Here is a 20153-nt window from a genome sequence, read left to right as displayed (position 1 = left end):
AGTTCCTCAACCAGAAACTTTTGGTAGCTAATAACCAGTTTTCTGACATAATTCTAGTTGGATAAGTGACCACTCTTCTTGGCAAAACTTAAGTTGGCTGGTTTCTTGGTATAGACCTGGCTTTTAAGCATTGTCCACAATTTACAACACAACTTAGTAGGGTTGAGACCAGGGCTTTGGGAAGGGTATTTCAGAATTGAGTGTTAAGTTGTTAAGATGTGTACACACTGGAAGCAATTGTCTCAACATGCATTACTTTCAGTTCACTATTGTGCCTGAAGGAGGTGCAACTAGCATTAAAAAAGAAAAAGGAGAGCCACAAGTGTGCCTATTTATCTGATTATCTGAGTAACTGAAGTACATATATTAGAAGGTGGTATGTGTATATCTACACGTGTGTGAATTTTGTATGGCCATGCTAGCATATGGTTGTCCATATCTTTGTACATTTTTTCAAACAAAGAATCAAAATAATTAACGCAGGATATGTCTGATAAAATACATTGTCGTGACTGTGAGAGAAGATTGTATTTTATTTATCACTCCAAATGCAGCAATATCTTATTTAAAAGCTGCTTAGTCAGACTTTCTAATGTCCTTGTGTCCAAGTCAAATCTGATATCGGTTGTGTTCAGTCTGAAAAGGGTCATATGCATTTTACTCTTAGCTAGTTAGTAGCAGCTACATTGTCAAACTGACTGTTATTTGTGAAGTGTTTTTGTACATGTGTTTTTGTGGGTTATAATTTAACTCAGGCTGGATATTTTTGATGCTCTCAAAACAGTCAGGTAACATTGTTGCTACTAACCTTAACAGGGTGACACTTCCAGCCATCCTTTTAAAGATTACAGAGATTACAGGGCCAAATGTGAGCTTCTTTTTTTTTCAAATAAAGCATAAAGCATTGTGTAAAAAAGTCCGAGCCACCCCACCCTATTCATTCATTTATATTTTGCTAGAAAAAGGAGAACTAGGCTCAGTAATTTATTGAAAGATGGTTGTCGTACATAGAAATACAGTATATAGATGTAGTTTAAAAAAGAGTTTGTGCACTTCTAAAGTACTTTAAAGCCAATAATTTGTATGATCACTTTTATTCTCCAACACAGGCTAAATTTTCTTTAGAAGGTTTCTAGTAATTCTTTAAGTAGTCTTTAGGAAAACCTTTCCAGGCCTATTTTGATGCTGGCTGCCTTTTTTTTCTTCTGTTCTCTCTAAGCTGTTGCCAATCATTTACTTTCCAGATGGTGTGGCATCATAATTCCACCAATTTTGACAAGATCCCTAATACCACTGAGTTAAATGCAGCTCCAGACCACGATCTTCTCTGCTGTACCTGTCTCCTTGAAGCAAAAAGTTCCCATTCGCACTCATCACTTCATAAGAGCTGTTGCCACTCATTTCCTGTCCAGTTACTGAGTAATTTGGCACACATTTTCTCCCTGTTTTCTTTTCTTAAGAATGATTGCTCGACAGCCACCCCATGGACACCATTTCTGGTGAGGCTTTCGTGAATAGTACATGAGTCAAATGAAGGGACAGATGCATCTCTCAGGTCCTCTGTGTCACATCCTTCTTAAAAATGTGACTTTCAGATACTGTTCATCTGCTGCAGATAAAGGCTAAGACCTATTAAATTCTCATTCGTGATCGTGACGAACTCCAATTGGCAGTTTTCTCTGTGGCAGCATAAAAAGGCAGCATGGAAGTAAAAGTTTGGATGTGTCACCACTTTGCCCAGGTCTGGAAGAAGACACAAACTGTCACCCTTGGATAAAATTGCTAAGGATTTTCAGAAACAACCTAGAAACCACCAAAACTCAACCTTGCCAAGAACTGGACACTGCTAGAACACCAGCGTCCCATCTCCCACGTGAAGCCAGTTTTTTATCATCATAAACTGAGGGTGCAGACCAAGAAAAAAATCTTAAAATTCAGTTTCGCAGTTATCCACATGGAAAAGCCAAATGCACTTCGGAGAAATGTTTTATGGTCAGACAAACATTGAGCTATTTGACCACAATGACAAGAGGTATATATTTGGAGGAGTGCAGTTGAGGCTTTTAAACCTCCGATTTCAAGCATGTTTGCAGTGGCATCATGCTCTAGGGATGTTTTGCTGGTACTTTGCAAAGCCCTAACCTCACCTCTATTGAAAATTTGTTCAAAATTTATGCTTAGAAGACAGGTCCCTGCTAGGAAACCAACCAGTTTAGATGAACTCAATTCTGCCAAGAAGAGTGGTCATATATTCAGAAGCTTACTCCTGACTACCAAAAATGTCTGGTCAAGGTACAACTTTCTAAGGGACATTCAGCAAAAATATTAGTGGGGAGTAAGTATACATTTTAGCTTGTACGTAAAATTTTAACCCTCTGTGAATTAGAGAAAATAAAAGAATCCAACTTGTAATCCCAGTTATTGTTTTTTAAAATCAATAAAGCTGTACGTACCTACTGGATCTGGACACCCTTTATGCAATGTATAATGGATTTATCTGTACAGAGAACGATGTTACAACTAATATACATATGTGCTGAGAATATGACGCTGTTGGGTGGGTTGGGGATTTCAAGGTAACAGTTACAGGAAGTGTATTTTAACCACCTTATAATGGTTGAAAAAACTGACGTTGTTAGTGCAGTTCTCATCAAGAAAGTGCAAGGTCTCGTTCAATGGAAGGAAATGATTCAATGCACTAAATTCCAAGACTATATTGAATATATACTATAACTGCTCAATCATGTGGCATCTGTAGGACTTTAATCTCTTCAAGTGCTGGACTTTGAAAGTCACTTTTGCTTTTGTCTTCCTTTTGAAAAATCCTTCTCTTATTATTTGCCACCAATACTTCAAGCACTTGGAGCCAGCTGGGGAAGTTCGCTAATGATGTGTCCATGGAAACAAGGCACAGGGTCACATGTGTCTTATCACTCAAGACAGGAAAAGCCCTGTGCTTGATTTTTCTTAGATTTTAAAATGATGTCAAAATACATCAAAATCAAGGAACAGTCTACCTTTTTGGTTTTCCTCATTAGTAGATTTGATAAGGCTTTTGATATTATTCTTCCGACTCCAGCTTTGGAGTCCTTGTCAGTCTATTTTTGTATTACTCACAGGAGGCACTTGCAATCAGTCATGAAAAAAATACCTCTCATAAAAAAATAGAAAAGAAAAAAAATGAAGAAATAAATAAATAAATCAAATAAACAGGCTTTTAACATTGGCAATTATCCCATCACGACCCTCCCAGTGATCAAGTATCAATTAGGAAAGGCTTTGAGCAGAAAAACAGCAAAATATAAGATTAATTTTGAAGACTGAACTACAGCTCTTATGTTCTTGAATGCCAATGTGTTTACTCAAAATACAGCTGAAGTGCTCTGGTATTGTTTTGGTTTTAATTGGAATGTCAAGAGGCTCTAAAATAGATGTAAAAACTTTTTTTTGTTTACCGTGATTTGAAATAATATGCTAAATTATTTCCATAAAACATGTCTATGTTTTATGGGCTTTATAGGCTTTATAAACAAAGGTCACTCTTACTTAATTTAAAACCATTGTAACACAATAACTGCTCCAGGCTTTTATGTACATTATTGTCAGTAAACTGTGATAAATGAAATCCCCTAATAAGATAAGCTTTGACTTTGTTGACGCTGATGAATAGTATACATTAGTGAATTGCCAGTCCTACGCTACAAGATGATGCCTGCTTGCACCTTCTGCTATGATATCTATAATTAGAAAAAAGCAATGGTATGATTAATGTTCCTGAGCCAGTTTAAAGCACATGCACGTTCACTCATGTGTCGTGTGAGAAAATTTCTGACGTGTCATAAAAGAAATGACTCCCATATGCTGTGTTTTATCTATTTAACCCTCAGAGTAACATTATATTACTGCAATGAAAAACAGGCCCTGAACTTATTATCAAAGCAGGCGTATTGCCAAGATGTCTAATTTAGCTACATAAAGAAAAGGATTATTTCTATCATTTAAATACTAATCCCACATTTTTAAATTAAATGGGAAATGATTATTAATAATGGATTACCTACAGTGGCCATTATATCCAATTGTGTATTTGTAGTCTACTTGAATTTTTTTGGTTGCAGCATGTTTTCTTTTGTCCCTCTGTCCCACATTGCTCTGCCTGTGGAGAAATTTCATGTTCAACACATAATGTACATTCAGAACTAATACTCTGTATTAAAAAAAAAGAAAGAAAGAAAAGAAAGAAAGAAAGAAAAGAAAAGAAAAGGAAAAAGTGAAATATTGTCTTTTTGTATGAAAATGAGACCTCAGTTTGAGAAACCTCTAATGCCTTTTTGGTATTCTGCATAGGGCATACTCTACTTTTATTAAAGTCCCGTTTAGGTGCAACAACGCTGTCAGAGCACCGGAAGAGCTAATTAAGCAAAGCAAAGAAAAAAGTACATGAATCTCAATCTGACTGACAGCTGAACTTGCTCCCCTCTGCCGCTGAGAGGATTATTCTCGGCGACATCCCTCAGCAACAGTCAAATGATGCCTTCAGGTGAACAATGTAAACTTCCGAATTTCACTAAAGTAGCTTGGTTAGTAACAATCAGCATGAAACGGGCAGGGGACAAGACATACCTGTACTGTAAATCAGTGTTGGAAAGCGTTCATTTAAAGGACAGAAAGTAGACTAGTAATTTTACTGACTTAAGTGGAATATGACTAAAAAAGTGACTTGAATATTAATGATAAATGATCAGAGGGACAGCACAGGTTTGAGCTGAAATTAAAGTTGGAGACGCAAGGCTGAGATTGTTTGGACATGTGCGGGGGAAAGATAGTGGATATAAGGGGGAAGCATTTTGAAGATGGGGCTGGCAAGCAGGAGGAAAAGAGGAAGAAGTCAGAGGAAATTCATGAATATAGTGATGGAGGACGTTGGTGTGAAAGATAATAGAGGTGATGTGAAAGTAAGGAAGATTATACGCTGGGCCGAACCCTAAAGGCAGCAGCAGGAGGAGAAGTAGAAGTAGAAGAAGAAAAGGGTGCTCTTGTATTCTACCCAACTTGTCATCAGAAAACAAATTCTCTGCTAAACCTACCTCACCCCTCAAAAGTTAAAAAATAAAATAAATAAAATTACTAACATAAAAATATGTAGCCTACATTTTTTAAATTTATTTTTGATTTTCACTTTAAGTCGAGGTAGCAAATGTTGGCCATGTTACACGATAAATGATTCGACTGTTTCGTTTCTATTTCCTTTGCCTTATACTTTTTTCTCCTTATCGGTTAACCCGGCCAGCCATATTACTTACTCGTGTATAAACAGTAACAATCAATCTACGCAGTACACTTTGTTTAACGATCGGTTGTCCACAAAACGGTCAACGCTTAATAGCCATACATCCGACCGTATTCAAGGGCATTGAAGTATCGCGGCACTTCCTATGGCCATATTTGGAGTGAGCATCGGTGGAGCGTGAGCACAGGAAAGCATTTCGAAGGACTAAAATGAGCTTTTGTCTGTCGTCTGTCATAAGAAAAAAAATCCAAACGTTGTTTTCACATAAGTTGACTGCGCCGCGTTCACAGAGGGAAGCAGCGTCTTGCTGCAGTGAGCTTTGATTCACAGGAACTCTGACACGCAGCAACAAAAGAACATTTGACACTGAGAAAACTGTCAGGAGACACAGGTAAGGTGTTTTTTTTATTTTGAATCATTTAACACCTTACAAAAATCCCCCTTTTAAACTAATTAACCAAAGAAATTAGAAAAAAATGCGTCACACAGCTGCAGACTCATCGTCATTTATAAGGATGTTAAATTGGCACCTGTTGATCTGCATTTCCTCTAGTTGGAAATCATTTAAAATTAGTCTTTTTAAAGGATGATAAAGTTCTGTTGACGCACTGATGATATGAAAGTAGGCTCTACTGGAATAGCACATGAAGGACGACGTGAGGATTTATGCACTGGGCAGCATTTATGGCATTTCTCGAAAAAAGATCCTGCACAATCTCTCTGCCATATGGCCAAAAGTTGCCCCCACTGATAAACATACAGATCATAAACATGGTGCTGCAAGCTTGATCAGAAGCTCGAGGAAACACTGGTATACATTTAATAATAAATATTCATTTTAGTAGAATTATGTTGGCCTTAAACTCTCACAGGTAGATATGATTGTATGGTATCATCATTAGTATTATTACTACTATGTTTTATGCATGTGGTTTTTATAATTGAGCTGAGGATATAAAGCTGTTTACTCTTCAAATTTCTATAGATACAATGCCCCACACCCATAAAACACACACACACACACACTCAGGAAGATAAAGGTAAGTTGGATTTAAACCTTTTGATTTGTTTTTGTTTTTTTACTACTTAATCATGTCAGTTCTAAAGCTTATTGAGCTTATTTGTAATGCTTACTGAGCTTTATGTATAAATCAATGTTCTGTCATAGAGATGTATGTGAAGCGCACCCTCTCTCTTTCTCTCTCTCTCTCTCTCACACACACACACACAAACACCGACTTCTCTGCTTGAAGCGTCTTTTTCCCCAGTGAAAGCCGCAGCAATAGTGAGCTGGTAATTTACCTGAGCTATTTATATTGACAATAATTACATGTACAGCAGATTAAAAGGGTAATAAAAAGGATTATATCTCATTATTCACCATCTGTATAAAACTCGAAGCGCTGGTGGTGTATGAAACAAAACAAAACAAAAACAAACAAACATAGTGATTCTCAATTTTGCAGAAATCATCTCCAGTTCATAATTCCTTGCTCTCTGTGGCCTCCCTTCAGCTATCTCCTTATGAGCCTTGCTGGTGCAGGTCATAGCCCCACTTTAGAGTCATGAGTCCATTAGACATTAATTAATCGTTACCTCTTTTTATCATACAGGGCCTCAGTGGTTATTACTCACAAACCTGTCTATGTAAAAAGCAGCTTGCGCACACTCATAGAGGCATGACAAAAGGTTATGGTAATGCTGTACAAACAGAGTATTCAGATGTTTGGTAGTACGCCATTAATTACAGCCTTTGTGAAGTGTTGCATGTCTTCAGAGAATCGTATTGTAGCTCAGTGTCTTGTAGATGCAGATTGATGTTTTTGCGTAAACTATAGAGCATTATTGCCGCTGCATAATAAGTCAGTGGTTTCTATTTTTGAGAGTAGTGTTACTGCTGCTGAGCGCTTTCAGGGTGACAAAAGATGCATTGTGTGTAGTATAATAAGCAGGGATTTTCACTATTGTTTAAATTTTATATTTTGTGCGTGGCTGTCAGTGGTTTTTGCTGCCTTACTGTGCTGCAGATGCCCTTTACAAAAGCTCTCTGCCGTCAATTCCTGGGATTTTCTCTGGCAATCAATTTCCAAGCCGGAGTGCCTGTCATGTGCCTTGACAACACCGACTCTGTTAGCTCCTGGGAATAGACAGCTAAATGTTCAGTGTTTTTTAGGTGAATCATAGATTAGGTGTTATCTGCAGGTGCATACAGGACAGGTCACTACGATGTAATGTCTGCACTTTTTCCCATTGATCCCACTGAAAAGATATTACAGAGAGCTGGCAGTTTAATCCATTTAGCCTTTTGTGTCCCCAAGGGCCAGCCACATAATAACATTCCAGTGACGAGGCTCTTGGATTTGACTTAAAGGTGGTTTTTAACACGGGCAACTCTGCAGAATAATCTACTTAGAGTTATGATATGATCTGAATGTGTAAGCTGCCATGCTTAAATTAAGTTTTGAGGAATATGCAGGTCAAAATAAGCACGTCTTGTTTTATTCAATTACATAAACTGCCACAAAGGGATGGTTAATTGTTCCCTTTTATTTCAGCGACTCAAGGGGAATGTAATAGCATTTCAACTATGTTGATCGAGGTGTCTCTTTAGAGCTGTTGTTAATCAACTATTGCAGAACGCGCTACACTTTTTTGAGGTTATTGATTTTTTATTCTTTCGCTGTCTTTTGGACAGAATTGAAAATATCAAATGGGACCAAGTTAAAAGTATGAACTGTAGTTATTAGCTCATGAGTCACACTGAAATATTCTCAGGACTGAGCATTAGGTGAACTAATGACTGGCACTAAATAGGCAAATGTAATGTCAGTATCAGCTTTGTATTTTGCAGCATTAAAGTGAATGCATTATAAAACCCAGGGTCTTTTTTTCAGCCCTTGCAGAATTCCATTTACCTGTATTTACCGACTCCTTTCCGCTGCTGTTACCATAGAGACTAACCATCCCTATCAGCAAGTCGCCTTTGGCTGCCGGGCTCATTGGATCTCACAGGAAAGAGACACTGGTGAGCCAGTGTTTCCCTGGCTTGATTTCGGCACCAGTGTAGTGAGAAAGGCATTTGCTTGGCTTTGACAGTGTTTCCTTGGCAGCTGGCGCCACACCAATAGTGGCACGTCGACCCATTTTGTCACTATGGGTTGACAGCCGAGACAGAGTGAAATCAGCTGGGAGAAATCCACTCCCGTAATTGAAATGAGTTCACCTGGGAGACAGCTGCTCTGCGGCGCCTGCTACCTGTCAACAGTCCACGCTTGCCAGTCTGCATGTAGTAGATATAATATGATGCCTGAGCAAGTCTTCCACTGGTGGCGCCATAGTGTGGAAGTTGAAAGAGATGCCTCGGGTATTTCAGCTGTGTGGCCTTTGTAAGATGTCATCCACAGAGCATAACTCTGTTAAATAGATGCTCTGCAATAAAGCTGTGACAAGTGGCAAGTGCACATGAATCCAGCTGGAACATAACATTTATGTTACAATTAATGCTTTTTGAATTTTTTCTAGGCTTGAATTAATTTTTTTTATTTTTGTGATATTAACTGACTGACTAAAAAAACTTTTTTTTTTGCAATATCTGTTTTTTATACAAATCATATAAATATTTGCTTTACAAGTACAAAGTATCCCATACATACCCTCAGCATGAGCCTTTTCTTTTTCCACTGCACTGTGCTTTCTGTTCTGAATGCTTAAATCTCTGGATAACTGCAAAACTCGTCATTGTCACAGTTCCCTGTGACTTTCCTCTCACCTACAACTCACAATAAAGAACTGGAAGGACTTAACTGTTGTTTCCTGTCAAACACTGAAGAAGCAACATTTAAGCTCTTGAAAAAAGCACCCTGAAAATTAGGCCACGATTGCTTCCTTTATAAGCTACTTTTTGGCAGTCAACCAGGAAACCTAGTAAATTACAAGTGTATCATATGAATAGGAAGCAAACTAAAAATGCCTCATTTATAGCACCACTTGAATATAGTGTGGTCTTTGATTATCATGCAAAAAAAAAAGTCAATATAAGTCAAACAAATAAGTGTTAATAATTGCATTTGTAGGGGACTAGGAGTCTTAACCCTACTGATCAAACATATTTGAACATTGAGAATCTCAAAACATTTAGAAAAAAAAAAAAAAAAAAAAAAAGAGAATCTCAAAACCACGGGAAGTCATTCGATTACGAATAACTTTTCTTCTTCGACTGCTTCCTTTAGGGGTCATCGCAGTGGTTCCTCTTCCTCACCATATCCCTAGCATCACCATCTCTAAACCATATATCATAGCAGGTCTTACAGTTTACTCAAATATTGTAAAATATGAAAAAAATAATGGTGTTGTCGAGGCTGGCTGTGTGGCAGGCAGGAGTCGGATCAAAACACAGGACTCTAAAACAAGAGGTAAACTAAAACGCAGCTTTATTGCTGAACTTAAACTAACTACAAAATAATGCAGGTCAAAAACCAAGGAAACCAAAACAACAAGTCTGCTATGGGGATAAATGTCAAGGGAGGACACAACAAAGACAGAGGCAAACTGAGGGTATAAATAGACAAGAGGAGATTGGGGTAGAGTGGAAACATCTGAGAAAACACAGTTGAACTGAATCTAACTAATGAGACAAGGGGGTGCAAAAGTAGGAGGTAAAATAGGAGATAACAAACACTGGGATCAGGACTAAGACATACAAACTTGAATGAGAATTAAAAAGGGATCCCAAAGACAGCACACTGAGAAACCAGACCAACACAGGGACACGACAGAGGAGACAGAAAGGCACACAGACATACTGACAAGCCTAGGGCAGACTGGACAGGAAAGACAAGGATAGAAGGATAGAAAACAAAACTCAAAGAAAGACAAACACACAAACAAACAATATAATACTTCAAAGGACAAAATATAGAAGTTGAATGTTTCATTTCCCAAAAGAACAGAATCACAAGTCCACAACAAAAATTAGTTTTAATTAAGTGCTGGCTCGAAGTGCCCAGGACCAGGAAAGATTATGTGAGGATATTATAGTCAGGAGTTAAAATTACATTTTAAAAACATGCAATCTTTATTAGTCCTGTTGTAATTGCTGGCATGTCTATATGTACAATCACCACCACTGATTCAAAACAGCAAATTTACGCCTTATCGCTACCATTTTGGGAAACATCGAAAATTGCTAAGTGCGTCGAAGTAGAGGAAATTCCAAGAGTTTCCCTCTGTGGTGCACTGGAAACAAAACACTGATGTTATCTAGCAGAGAAGAAGTATCAACGCTTGAGTCTAACAAAGTAAAGTGTGAATTCTCCATGTGGACAACAGATGCCAGCCTCCAGGATCGATAGCATACTCTCCTTTGGCACAGTCAATGATGCAACTTCTACCCCGAGCTTCTGGCTTACTCCGAACCGGAAAGCCGACTGCATGCTGCTCTCTCTGTGCAGTTGGCCTGGTGCACCGACTGACAGTCACACACACAAATACAGTATGTTTCATTTTCTGGATTCATTTGGTGTAAGCAAATTCAATTCAACAGGCAACCTTCATCAGCACCATCCTAAAAAGACAAAAAAAATCAACATTGCCAGTAAAATGGGTGCCATCAGCTCAGAATCTCTTCCCACATACCCACCAAGCTAATTATCCTCTAACGTTGATATTGTGTCTTGTAAAAGTCAGAACAAACCCTTCCCCTGGCTCACTCTGTTTCTTTCTCGTCGATGCGCAGACACTGGCTGTCAAATATTGAAAAGGAGTCTGACTGTTTGAGGCTGTCTGACTGTCTTCTGAAACAACTTCTCCATCAATCAGACCCTCTCTCCGTTGTGTCCTTGTCATTTCTTTTTTTGAGTGTTCTGTCTCTTCTTCTTTCACTGTTTTTCGTGGCACAGACACTGTTGCAGTTGCACAAAAGCCACTCATTCATCCAAGTGGAGCTGCAATCTCAGTCCCTTTTATACAAATTTCACATCAAAATTTAAAAGCCATAAGCAGTGTCGATGGGAAGATGTGAAGGGGATTCTTGATACTCTCCTCATCAGTTACTAGACAGATACAAGCTGCGTGATTAATGAGGTTGCAATCATTGTAAAGCCTTTTGACATGAAGAGTGAAATGAAAAGTAAACACAACTATAAACTGTTTTGCTGCTGCGGTGATTACAAATGTAATGTTAGTGCTCAGAAATGTGGCAGCTAATAAGTGTGCTGTGTTCCTGTGAAAGTTTGGTAATCAACATCAGTTAAGGCTGAGCAAATAATATTCTGCTAAATCACAATTTTTCATATAATTCAAGTGAATGAATGACAGATAAGAACTGCAGAGGCCTGAAGGTATACCCCTGTGGCTGATCCAGGCACAAAAGAGGGAGGACAGGTGGTGATCAGGCAGGTAACTATTAATCACGTTTCCAGATGTCTACCTCTGAAAACCTCCTTATGACTTTTACATCCTCTAGATCAATCTTGCTGACCAAAGCTCATTTCCTGTCATGTGCTGTCTGAGGTAAACAGTTCAAAACATGGTTTGGGCTTTTAAGGAGAGGTCAAAGTGGAATGCTGCAAAGAAAAGGCGTGTGCTGAATTCATAACACAGTAAAAAAAAAAAAAGGTCTTAATATGGTCATTTAAGACTATTTTACTTTGTTGCTTGCCACTCTTAAAACTCCAGGAAAAACCAGTATGTTAACATCAGAGGTGAGACACACCAGCTACCACAAAATACAATGTGATCACAATATTTTGACATTTTTCAGTATGGTAAGTATTGCAATAACATATAGTGAGATTTGTAACCTTCTTCAACTGCAAATGATGTCCTCAAATTAAAAGTTTGTCAATATCTGTTTTATCAAAAAGATAAAGCTGTCTCATTTGATGACACTGTCAGCAAAACCTGCCATAAATGTTGAGTTGAGTGCCCTTAGGTTGTCCTCATTGATAAAGACTAATTCAGAATGACAGCAAAATGTTGGCAATCTGTCTGCATTTATAAATTAGATTGTGAGATATGCAAATAATTGCTATCTCTTTGAGGAGGATTGCTGTCGGTCCAAGCCTATTTAGTCACCACAAGTAGTGATCGGTACCAGGATGTAAAAAAAACCCCAAAACAATTCCATGTAATTACCATTTAGCCACCAATTTATTTATTTTTTAATTGTGACTGATGACTCCTGTCACTGAGCCATTATTAGGAGCTAGCTTTATCAAGCTAAGTGTGTCCGATGTTGGATTTATTTTGTTTGTTTGGTTGTCTTTTTGGGCCGAGTCAATTTGCTAACGTAATCTCACAATAGTGGTGTCTGAGATGAGGCTTCTTTTTCTTAGTATTTAAATTTATTTTATAAAATATAGATATTTAGTGTCCTTGTATGAAAAGAATATCACCATGCAAAATATCACAAAATGATGCTCTATTGATATTTTTCCGGTACCCCTATTATGGATCAGTAACAAATTGATATGATGTTATATTTTGCCTTTAGAAATTGGTCAGCAAGGTTGAAATTGGTTAGAGTGTGTGTGAAACTGAAGACTGGAAATGTGAAAAGAGTTAACCGTTCATCTGATATCACTCTACAAAACAAGACAGGAAATGAAATACAGCAGGATAATCATCGTCTCTTGATTGTATTTTTAAATAATCACTAGAGCCTAGAATCACAATTAAAAATAAAACATGTTTAATCATCCACACCCTAACTTTAATATTAAATTGCAAGCATTTGTAGATTAAGTCCTAATAAACAGCACGTGCTTCCGACATACATAATGAAGTTCTTTGCTTGACTAAGACAAAAAAAACTGAAGCTTAAAAAAATATTTTTGTGTGCCATAGTTTTGGAGCAAACTGTGGTTATAGGCTAACCACAGCTGATTTTTGATATTCTTGATATTTTAAGCTTTATATTGTGGTTCCTTCACATATTTGTGTTATTCCTTTACATGGTGAAAATGACAGCATGTGATATTTCCATCCAGAAGAATTTGTTTGATTGTTTGGCTCTGCACGGAGCTGTGACAGCATATGATATTGTTATTAGGACATATAATTTAGTTACACTTGAAAGTCACTATGAAGCCAAAATGAGAATTCACTTTATGGCAATTGGCTTTGAGAGAGAACTACTCAGTCTCAGAGAATCGCTTAGCAACACAGTGCCAATCTCTTTCAGGATGTTGCATAGGCTCAGATTTCTAAATTCATATTTCATACTCATGACAGCCCGAGGATAGCTTTCTTTATATATGCTCAGATGCCATTTTTGAATTTGTTAAAAAAAAAAAACTGTCATGTTATGAAATAACTATATAAGAAATTAACTATTGGACATAATCTTGTTTAATTAAATGTATTATATGCAAACAACTCTTAGTTATTGTTTGCAAAGATAACAGTCAACCTGGTTTCATCCTGTGTAGCTCAGCTGTCCACTCATTGAATGCTTCAGTAGTGTGTGTGGCATAGCTTGATGAATGGCTCCTTAGTTCAATAAGTCTAATTAATGCTGTTACAAGTGGGTCATTTACAAGTTAAAACATTCATCATCCAGAATAATTGAATGACCAAGGTCAGTTTGAGATCACTAAGTTCCTTTAGGGGATTTTGTTTTGTTTTTTACCCAGATGGAATTAATAAATAATTTTTTGTGATCCTGACTTTCTAGCCAAAAGACAGATGACAGGACTGATAGCACTTGTCCCAAAAATGAATATAAAACGACAGAAAGCAGCTGGTAGTCTTCTGAGCTCCAACCTACAGGGAATTGCCAATCTCTGATTTCTCAAAATCCACCTATCATTAGTCACCACATTCCGTAATATCTGTTTTGTGTAATGTACATAAAACAGAAGGTAAAGGCAGCCAGTACAGTTATCAGTCTGTGAGCTAAGCCAAGAAGAGCAGCTGAAGCTGCCAGCATCTTATTTACTAAGAGACGCAACACTTGCTATCAATCTTATTAATCAAATTTAAGCGACAAAACAATAACGTTAATTGCCAAGAAATGCAAAACAATCCTGTGTAAAAGTTGCAAAATCTCGAGATGTTAAAATTCCCATTCATCACACAATGCTGAATCCCCCAAAGTGCAGCTACATCATAGCTACATCAGCCACCCATTATTTGTCTATATTTTGCTAGGAAAATTGGGAATATAATCTTTATTTATTAAGAGATTTATTGACCAATAGTGTTCCATTGTGTGTTTTTCTTTCCGTTTACTGCACTGGCAGTATGTTTGGGATTATTGTTAAGCTGAAAAATGAATATGTTGCCAATCAAATCAGGAATTGTTGGGTGGATCATGCACATACTGCTTAACATTTGAACTAAAGAGTTCAAATTTGCACTCATCCCTCCATAAGATCTCATAAGTTCTTGTGTAATTTGGCATACCTCAGAACAAATTATACTTTTGCATTAGGCACCTAGTAATAACGTGCCTAAAGGAATTAAAAATCATTTTTTTAAGTTGTCTTATTTGTCTATTTTAAGTCAACATTAAGTGGCTTAAACAAACAAACAAACAAACAAAAACAAATCAATTCTTCGAAAATGGTCAGGTATGAGAACTTGAATAATTACGTTTACATTAATATTTACTGCTTTCATGTAAACTGGTTTTGATTATGCAAGATGTTTTCCCCAGTCACTGCAGGCAGGGTTAATACATGCTAGACAGATTAGCAGCAAATTAAAAGGAAGTGAATAACACTGATTATGTTGATACAATAGTAGTTGATAAGGAGTGGGATACATAAGTATTGTATGTAAGAGAAAGTCTGCCCAGGTCTATGTGTTATATATTTGTCAAAATCATAGCTCCATGAAAATTTATGTGTGCCTGCTGAATTATTGTGACAGCCTGTGCAGACACTGACTTCTAAAATGTATAACAGGAACAAATACTTGGTTAACGTGTGTATAGCTGTCGGTGTTAGTGTCTGCAAGCGAGTACAATCCTAGTCTAGAACAAAGTGAACAGTCAGTTTGTACTTGATGTACTGGAAGCAGGAAAAAATGTGGATGACTTAGCAAAGGAGCAAATTATAACAGCAAGCAGCAGGGTCAAAGCAGCCGGTTTTGTGATATGCAGTTGTTAGTACCTAATAAGTACCTACTAATTCCCAAGAAGGACAAATGTTAAGCCCATTATAGGTTTTGGGATGGCCATAGCTCACTGACGCCTGTGAAAAGCTAAGGCTGGCTCATATTGTAGTGTGAACATGGTGTGATGATCTGGCTAAAGTTCTGCTAAGAAATCCTTGTTCCTGGCATTCATGCAGATATTACACTGCCAACTACCACTTACCTAAAATGATTGTAAACCAGATACCAGATACCAGTAAAGTGGAAACTCAGTCCAGTCCACAGATCTCTACCTCTTACTCACGTCTGGTTTCCTGACACGCTAGAAGATCAAGCGAAGTCTGCGCCTCGAGGAATCTGAACTGTTTTAGCAGTACGATGTAGAATTGCATAAAATTACATCCGCACAAAGACCAGGTCTATAATTAAGACATTCATTTCCAAATTTAGTTTCTACGTAACTCATTATTTTTTTAACATATATTTTATGGTTCTTTTAATTATAAAACATCTTTTGTGACCATTACTTTTATGCAGCCTTGTTTTTCCACTCTCTCTTTTGTTTTGCATATTTTTTTACAAAGTGCAGTGGAAAAAATAGGGTTCAATTGGCTCTGAGCAGGCCAGACATAAAGGTGAAAGATAAATTGCATACCCTGAAGCATCGGTTAGGTGCAGACAGAAATAGAACACAGCTCCTGTTGAGGAAGAGAATAATTATGTTAAAGGTGAAAGAGGGTGATTATGCAGCTGATTAAACTAAAAGAAGCCTTCAGACCAAGTGTATTTCTAGAAACAAGTAGTTTTATGAATATTGTCTTGTACCTAAAATCAAATGTATTATGACAAACCTTCCCAGAGTTGAGCCTGCAAATTACTAACTCTCAGGGGTTGCAGCGAGTTGCAGAGTCTTAACATGTGCTTCCTGTCTCCACTCTGCAGTGAAACATCATGACTACGCTGCTGGACCTAAAAAGTAGTGTGCTGAGGCAGGTGCAGAGGAGCCAGTCGCTAAGGAGCCGAAGGGAACCTCCTCCTCCGACTGCCAGCAGCCCCCTCACACACTGTCCTGACCCCTTACCTCGCAGGTGAGTCAGCCGGATGCACATACATGTACAAATAGTACCACAAACAAATAAACAAACATTCAATCATATATGTTCACCGAGAATAAGATTTCCATACCCGCATTCCACGCCACCTCTGGGGAAAAGGACTTTTGTTAGGCAGAAAGATCGACCTGGAAAGGATGTGCAGCAAATTAGGGATATTAAAATGTACCAACGAGTGAAGAGAGTGTCAAGGTGGAGTACATTGAGAAGCTCGTGAATGATGAAAATGAAAAGATGGATGGATGGATGGATGGATGGATGGATGGATGGATGGATGGATGGATGGAGGAAGGTTAGTGAATCACGTGGTTAAAAAGATGGTTGGCCCAGGTAACACATCTGTGCAGGGATGGAGATGTCTAGGAGAGAGGGCAGTGAGCTTTTTATTCAGACTGTTTAACACAAAGTTGGAGAGTCAGAGGATGTTTGAGGAGTGGAGAAGAAGTGTACTGCTGTTGATTTTCAAGAACAAGGATGTGCAAAGGAATAAAATGGTTAAGTTGGTTAAATTTTGAGAATATGGGAAAGAGTTGTTAAAGATATGTTAGAAGAGTTCAGTGAGCAACAGTATGGCTTTATTCTGAGAAGGAGCACTACAAATGAAATATGTGCTTTGAGGGTGTTGATGGAAAAGTATAGAGGTCAGAAAGAGTTGCGCTGTTTCTTTGTGGATCTAGAGAAAACATATGATAGGATAACATGAGAACATCTGTGGTGTTCTATGAGGAAGTCAGGAGTGTAGAGAAGTATTCTGTGCAGGAGATGTTTGAGGACAGCAAGGCAGTGGAGAGGTGTGTGATAGGAGTGACAGATGGGTTCATCAGGCATCGCCTCGGAGCCCCTTTTTGTTTGCAATGGTAATGGATAGGCTGACAGTTGAGCTAAGTCTCTGTGGACTGTATATTCATAGACATTGTTGTGGTCTGTCTGAGGTGGAGGTATCCTCTAGAGAGAAGACAAATGAAAGTCAGGAGATGCAAGACAGAATACCTATGTAAATGAGAGGGAGACAGGTGTTACAAGAAGCTGCAAGGAGCAGAGGTAGTGAAGGTGGATGTGTTTAAATGCTTGGTGTCGACCATATAAAGCAACTGACATTGCACTAGAGAGGAGAAGGAGAATAGAGTGAAAATTTACAAGATAGTAATTAGAGACCTGCTGTGATGAATGATCCTGGAAGAGTTGAAGATGTTAAGGTTTTCAGTGAGAGCAACCAGAACAGTCAGGATTAGAAATTGGTATATCAGAACAGGTTGAGTGTTTTGGAGGCAAGGTTAGAGAGGCAAGGTTGAGATGGTTTGGAAACACTGAATATTGAATTGCCAGAGAGGAGGAAATGATGAAGACCACAGAGAAGATTCTAGGATTTGATGAAGAAAGGCATGCAGAGTTATCAATAACGTCTATCTAATTTTGGGTCATGTTATAGCAGCCTTCAAATCTAATTATGTGTAAAAACAAAATGTTGCTAGGCAACCAGGCGTGCAGCAGTAGTAGTTTTACATTAATTCCTTTGGGGTCAAAATGACGTACCCGGCAGTTTTGGGTAAAAGTGTTCATAATTTTTTTTTATTTTGATCCCACAACCGCTAACAAGATGAAAACGTGCTTATCAGGATAGAAATGTTATGTCATAGGACAGATCACTCCAAACAACTTTGCATTGATTTGTACGAACTTTTCATTCCAAGGGGGAAGTGGGCCTTGACCATCCTTATCACAGCCCCCTCCCCTCACTAGCAGCTGAACACTTCAGCAATCGTTGAGATTCATACCACTGAACTACACTTTATGAGGAATTTAAAAGTGAGTAAAGGTCCCATTTAAAAAAGAAATGTAGCATTGTAGTATTAAAAAGTTACTGAACTACCTGATCTTTTCTTTTAAAATGTGTGATATACTCCAGCCTCCGCGCAACCCAGAATTGGTTGCATGGTTATTTTACAGCTTCTGTTTTGTTTCTCACTATGGCAGAGAGCTTGACAAATAGTTTTCTCATTTACGTAACTGAAAAAAGTGCATCTTGATTTTATTTTGTCTTTTTTTCCCCCTGTGGTATTGAAAATGGTGTCAAGGATTTTCCTGGGTATCCGTGTCAAGTTTAAACCCTAGTCCCAAAAGGTTCATTCTGTTGATCCGGACGTAATGTTTACAGTAGCAGAAACATTTAAATCCTAGTATTGTGAAACCCTAGTCTCCTGTGGATACTCAAGAGTTACTCAGCGCACAAACATGACAGGTTTTGCAAAAGCCCTAAACACCATTACCATGAGGCAAAAATAAATCTCTGCCAGATGTAGAATCAGATATATAATGCTCATGATAATCTCCCTAATGATAAGCGGAAGTCTCAAAGCTCATTTAAGGAAAAAAAATAAATGTTTTTTCCACATTTTGGCACCTGCAGTGAAAGCACAAAAGACATAGTTCAGTTGCTTTAAACTAGACCTCTCCAAAATCACAAAACACATTTAATAGATGTTGAGTTTTCCCTCATTTAACAGTTTCCTATTACAAATTGAAACACCTGTAAACAACAACTTTTAAGTAAAACCTTTACTGCACTGAAGATCCATCCACAAAGACTGTAGAGTCAGGATTTGACAAAACTCCATCACGCTTTATATCCTACTGTTAAATAATTTGCTGTTTGTGACTAACTGCAGATACTTTAGTCTTCCTCAGCTTCATCGCAGTTCTTTCTAAGTAACTACAAAACTAGCAAGAAAACTGAGACCTTATATATTTCTCTTTTGAAGGCACTGTATTCTTGAGTGTATGAAAAACATTGCCTGGTTACTGTGGCTCTGTTACTGTCATGGATATGTCTGTATAGAGTTATGAGGATCATTAACGTAAAAGTGACACATTCACATGACAAAAGCGCCGTGATGGTGACAGTCTGATGAAGCCAGTAATGTTATAGATCCTATTTCTGAAATGAGATTATGGTAGATAGAAACCTTGTGACAGGCCAGTGAATATGCTAACCTCAGAGCTTTTTTATGCAGATAGCCAACAATAGAAAACTAAATGGATAAAACCTATCTGAATCTCTGAAAGGGCACATTAATCTAAATCCAGTATTTTAGTCACCCTTTAAGCCAGTATAGACAGTGGTTGCCCTGTATTGTTCATCTTCATGCCATACACACATACATATTTATCTATACTCTGCAGTATATCCACTAGATACCTTGTGATGTTTTCTATTTTTTTCTCTCTCTTATAATGCCATTTTTAATTAATTTCTTAAATGTGTTACCATTAGCTTATGCTAGTTATGTTAGTGGAGTTTAGTTTTTTCTTCGCAACAAGTGGAATAGGAAAAAAAAGAGTCATCTGATTTATTTCAGTCGTGTTTTGAAGCTTTATATAAAGCCAAAAGTAATCGTATGAACCTGAGGTTTCTATAGCAACCTAAACACAGGCTGCTGCCGTGATGTGAACTTATACTTGTAATAACAACCATTTCTATTTTTAACATTGAAGATAACCTCAATCGCTGCGTTGAACACTAATCGAATTTGAATTTGAAAGTGTGATGCTGAACATACAGATTATTTTTGACGCATTTTTCACATACATTTTAATTCATTGTATTTTTTAAGATAACTTAAAGAGGTTTATTTATTTATAATTTTAATATTTTT

General features: G+C 37.7%; 1 protein-coding gene across 1 annotated transcript in view; it reads left to right on the top strand.

The window, feature by feature from the left end:
• The first annotated feature begins 5534 nt into the window (after positions 1–5534).
• baiap3 (BAI1 associated protein 3) overlaps positions 5535–20153 on the top strand; it is a 52020-nt gene continuing 37401 nt past the window's right edge. The window contains exons 1-2 of the mRNA XM_086289655.1: positions 5535–5681; positions 16331–16476. Coding sequence (XP_086145781.1) covers positions 16340–16476 — 137 coding nt within the window. The 5' untranslated portion in view covers positions 5535–5681; positions 16331–16339. The remainder of the gene's footprint in view (positions 5682–16330; positions 16477–20153) is intronic.

Source organism: Aulonocara sp. 'chitande type north' Nkhata Bay, linkage group LG4 (assembly GCF_057382095.1).
Source record: "Aulonocara sp. 'chitande type north' Nkhata Bay isolate Kocher_YH1m ecotype deep benthic linkage group LG4, A_spYH_male_GT1.1, whole genome shotgun sequence".
In the NCBI taxonomy this organism is placed as follows: Eukaryota; Metazoa; Chordata; class Actinopteri; order Cichliformes; family Cichlidae; genus Aulonocara; species Aulonocara sp. 'chitande type north' Nkhata Bay.
This window is presented reverse-complemented; position numbering and strand designations above follow the sequence as displayed.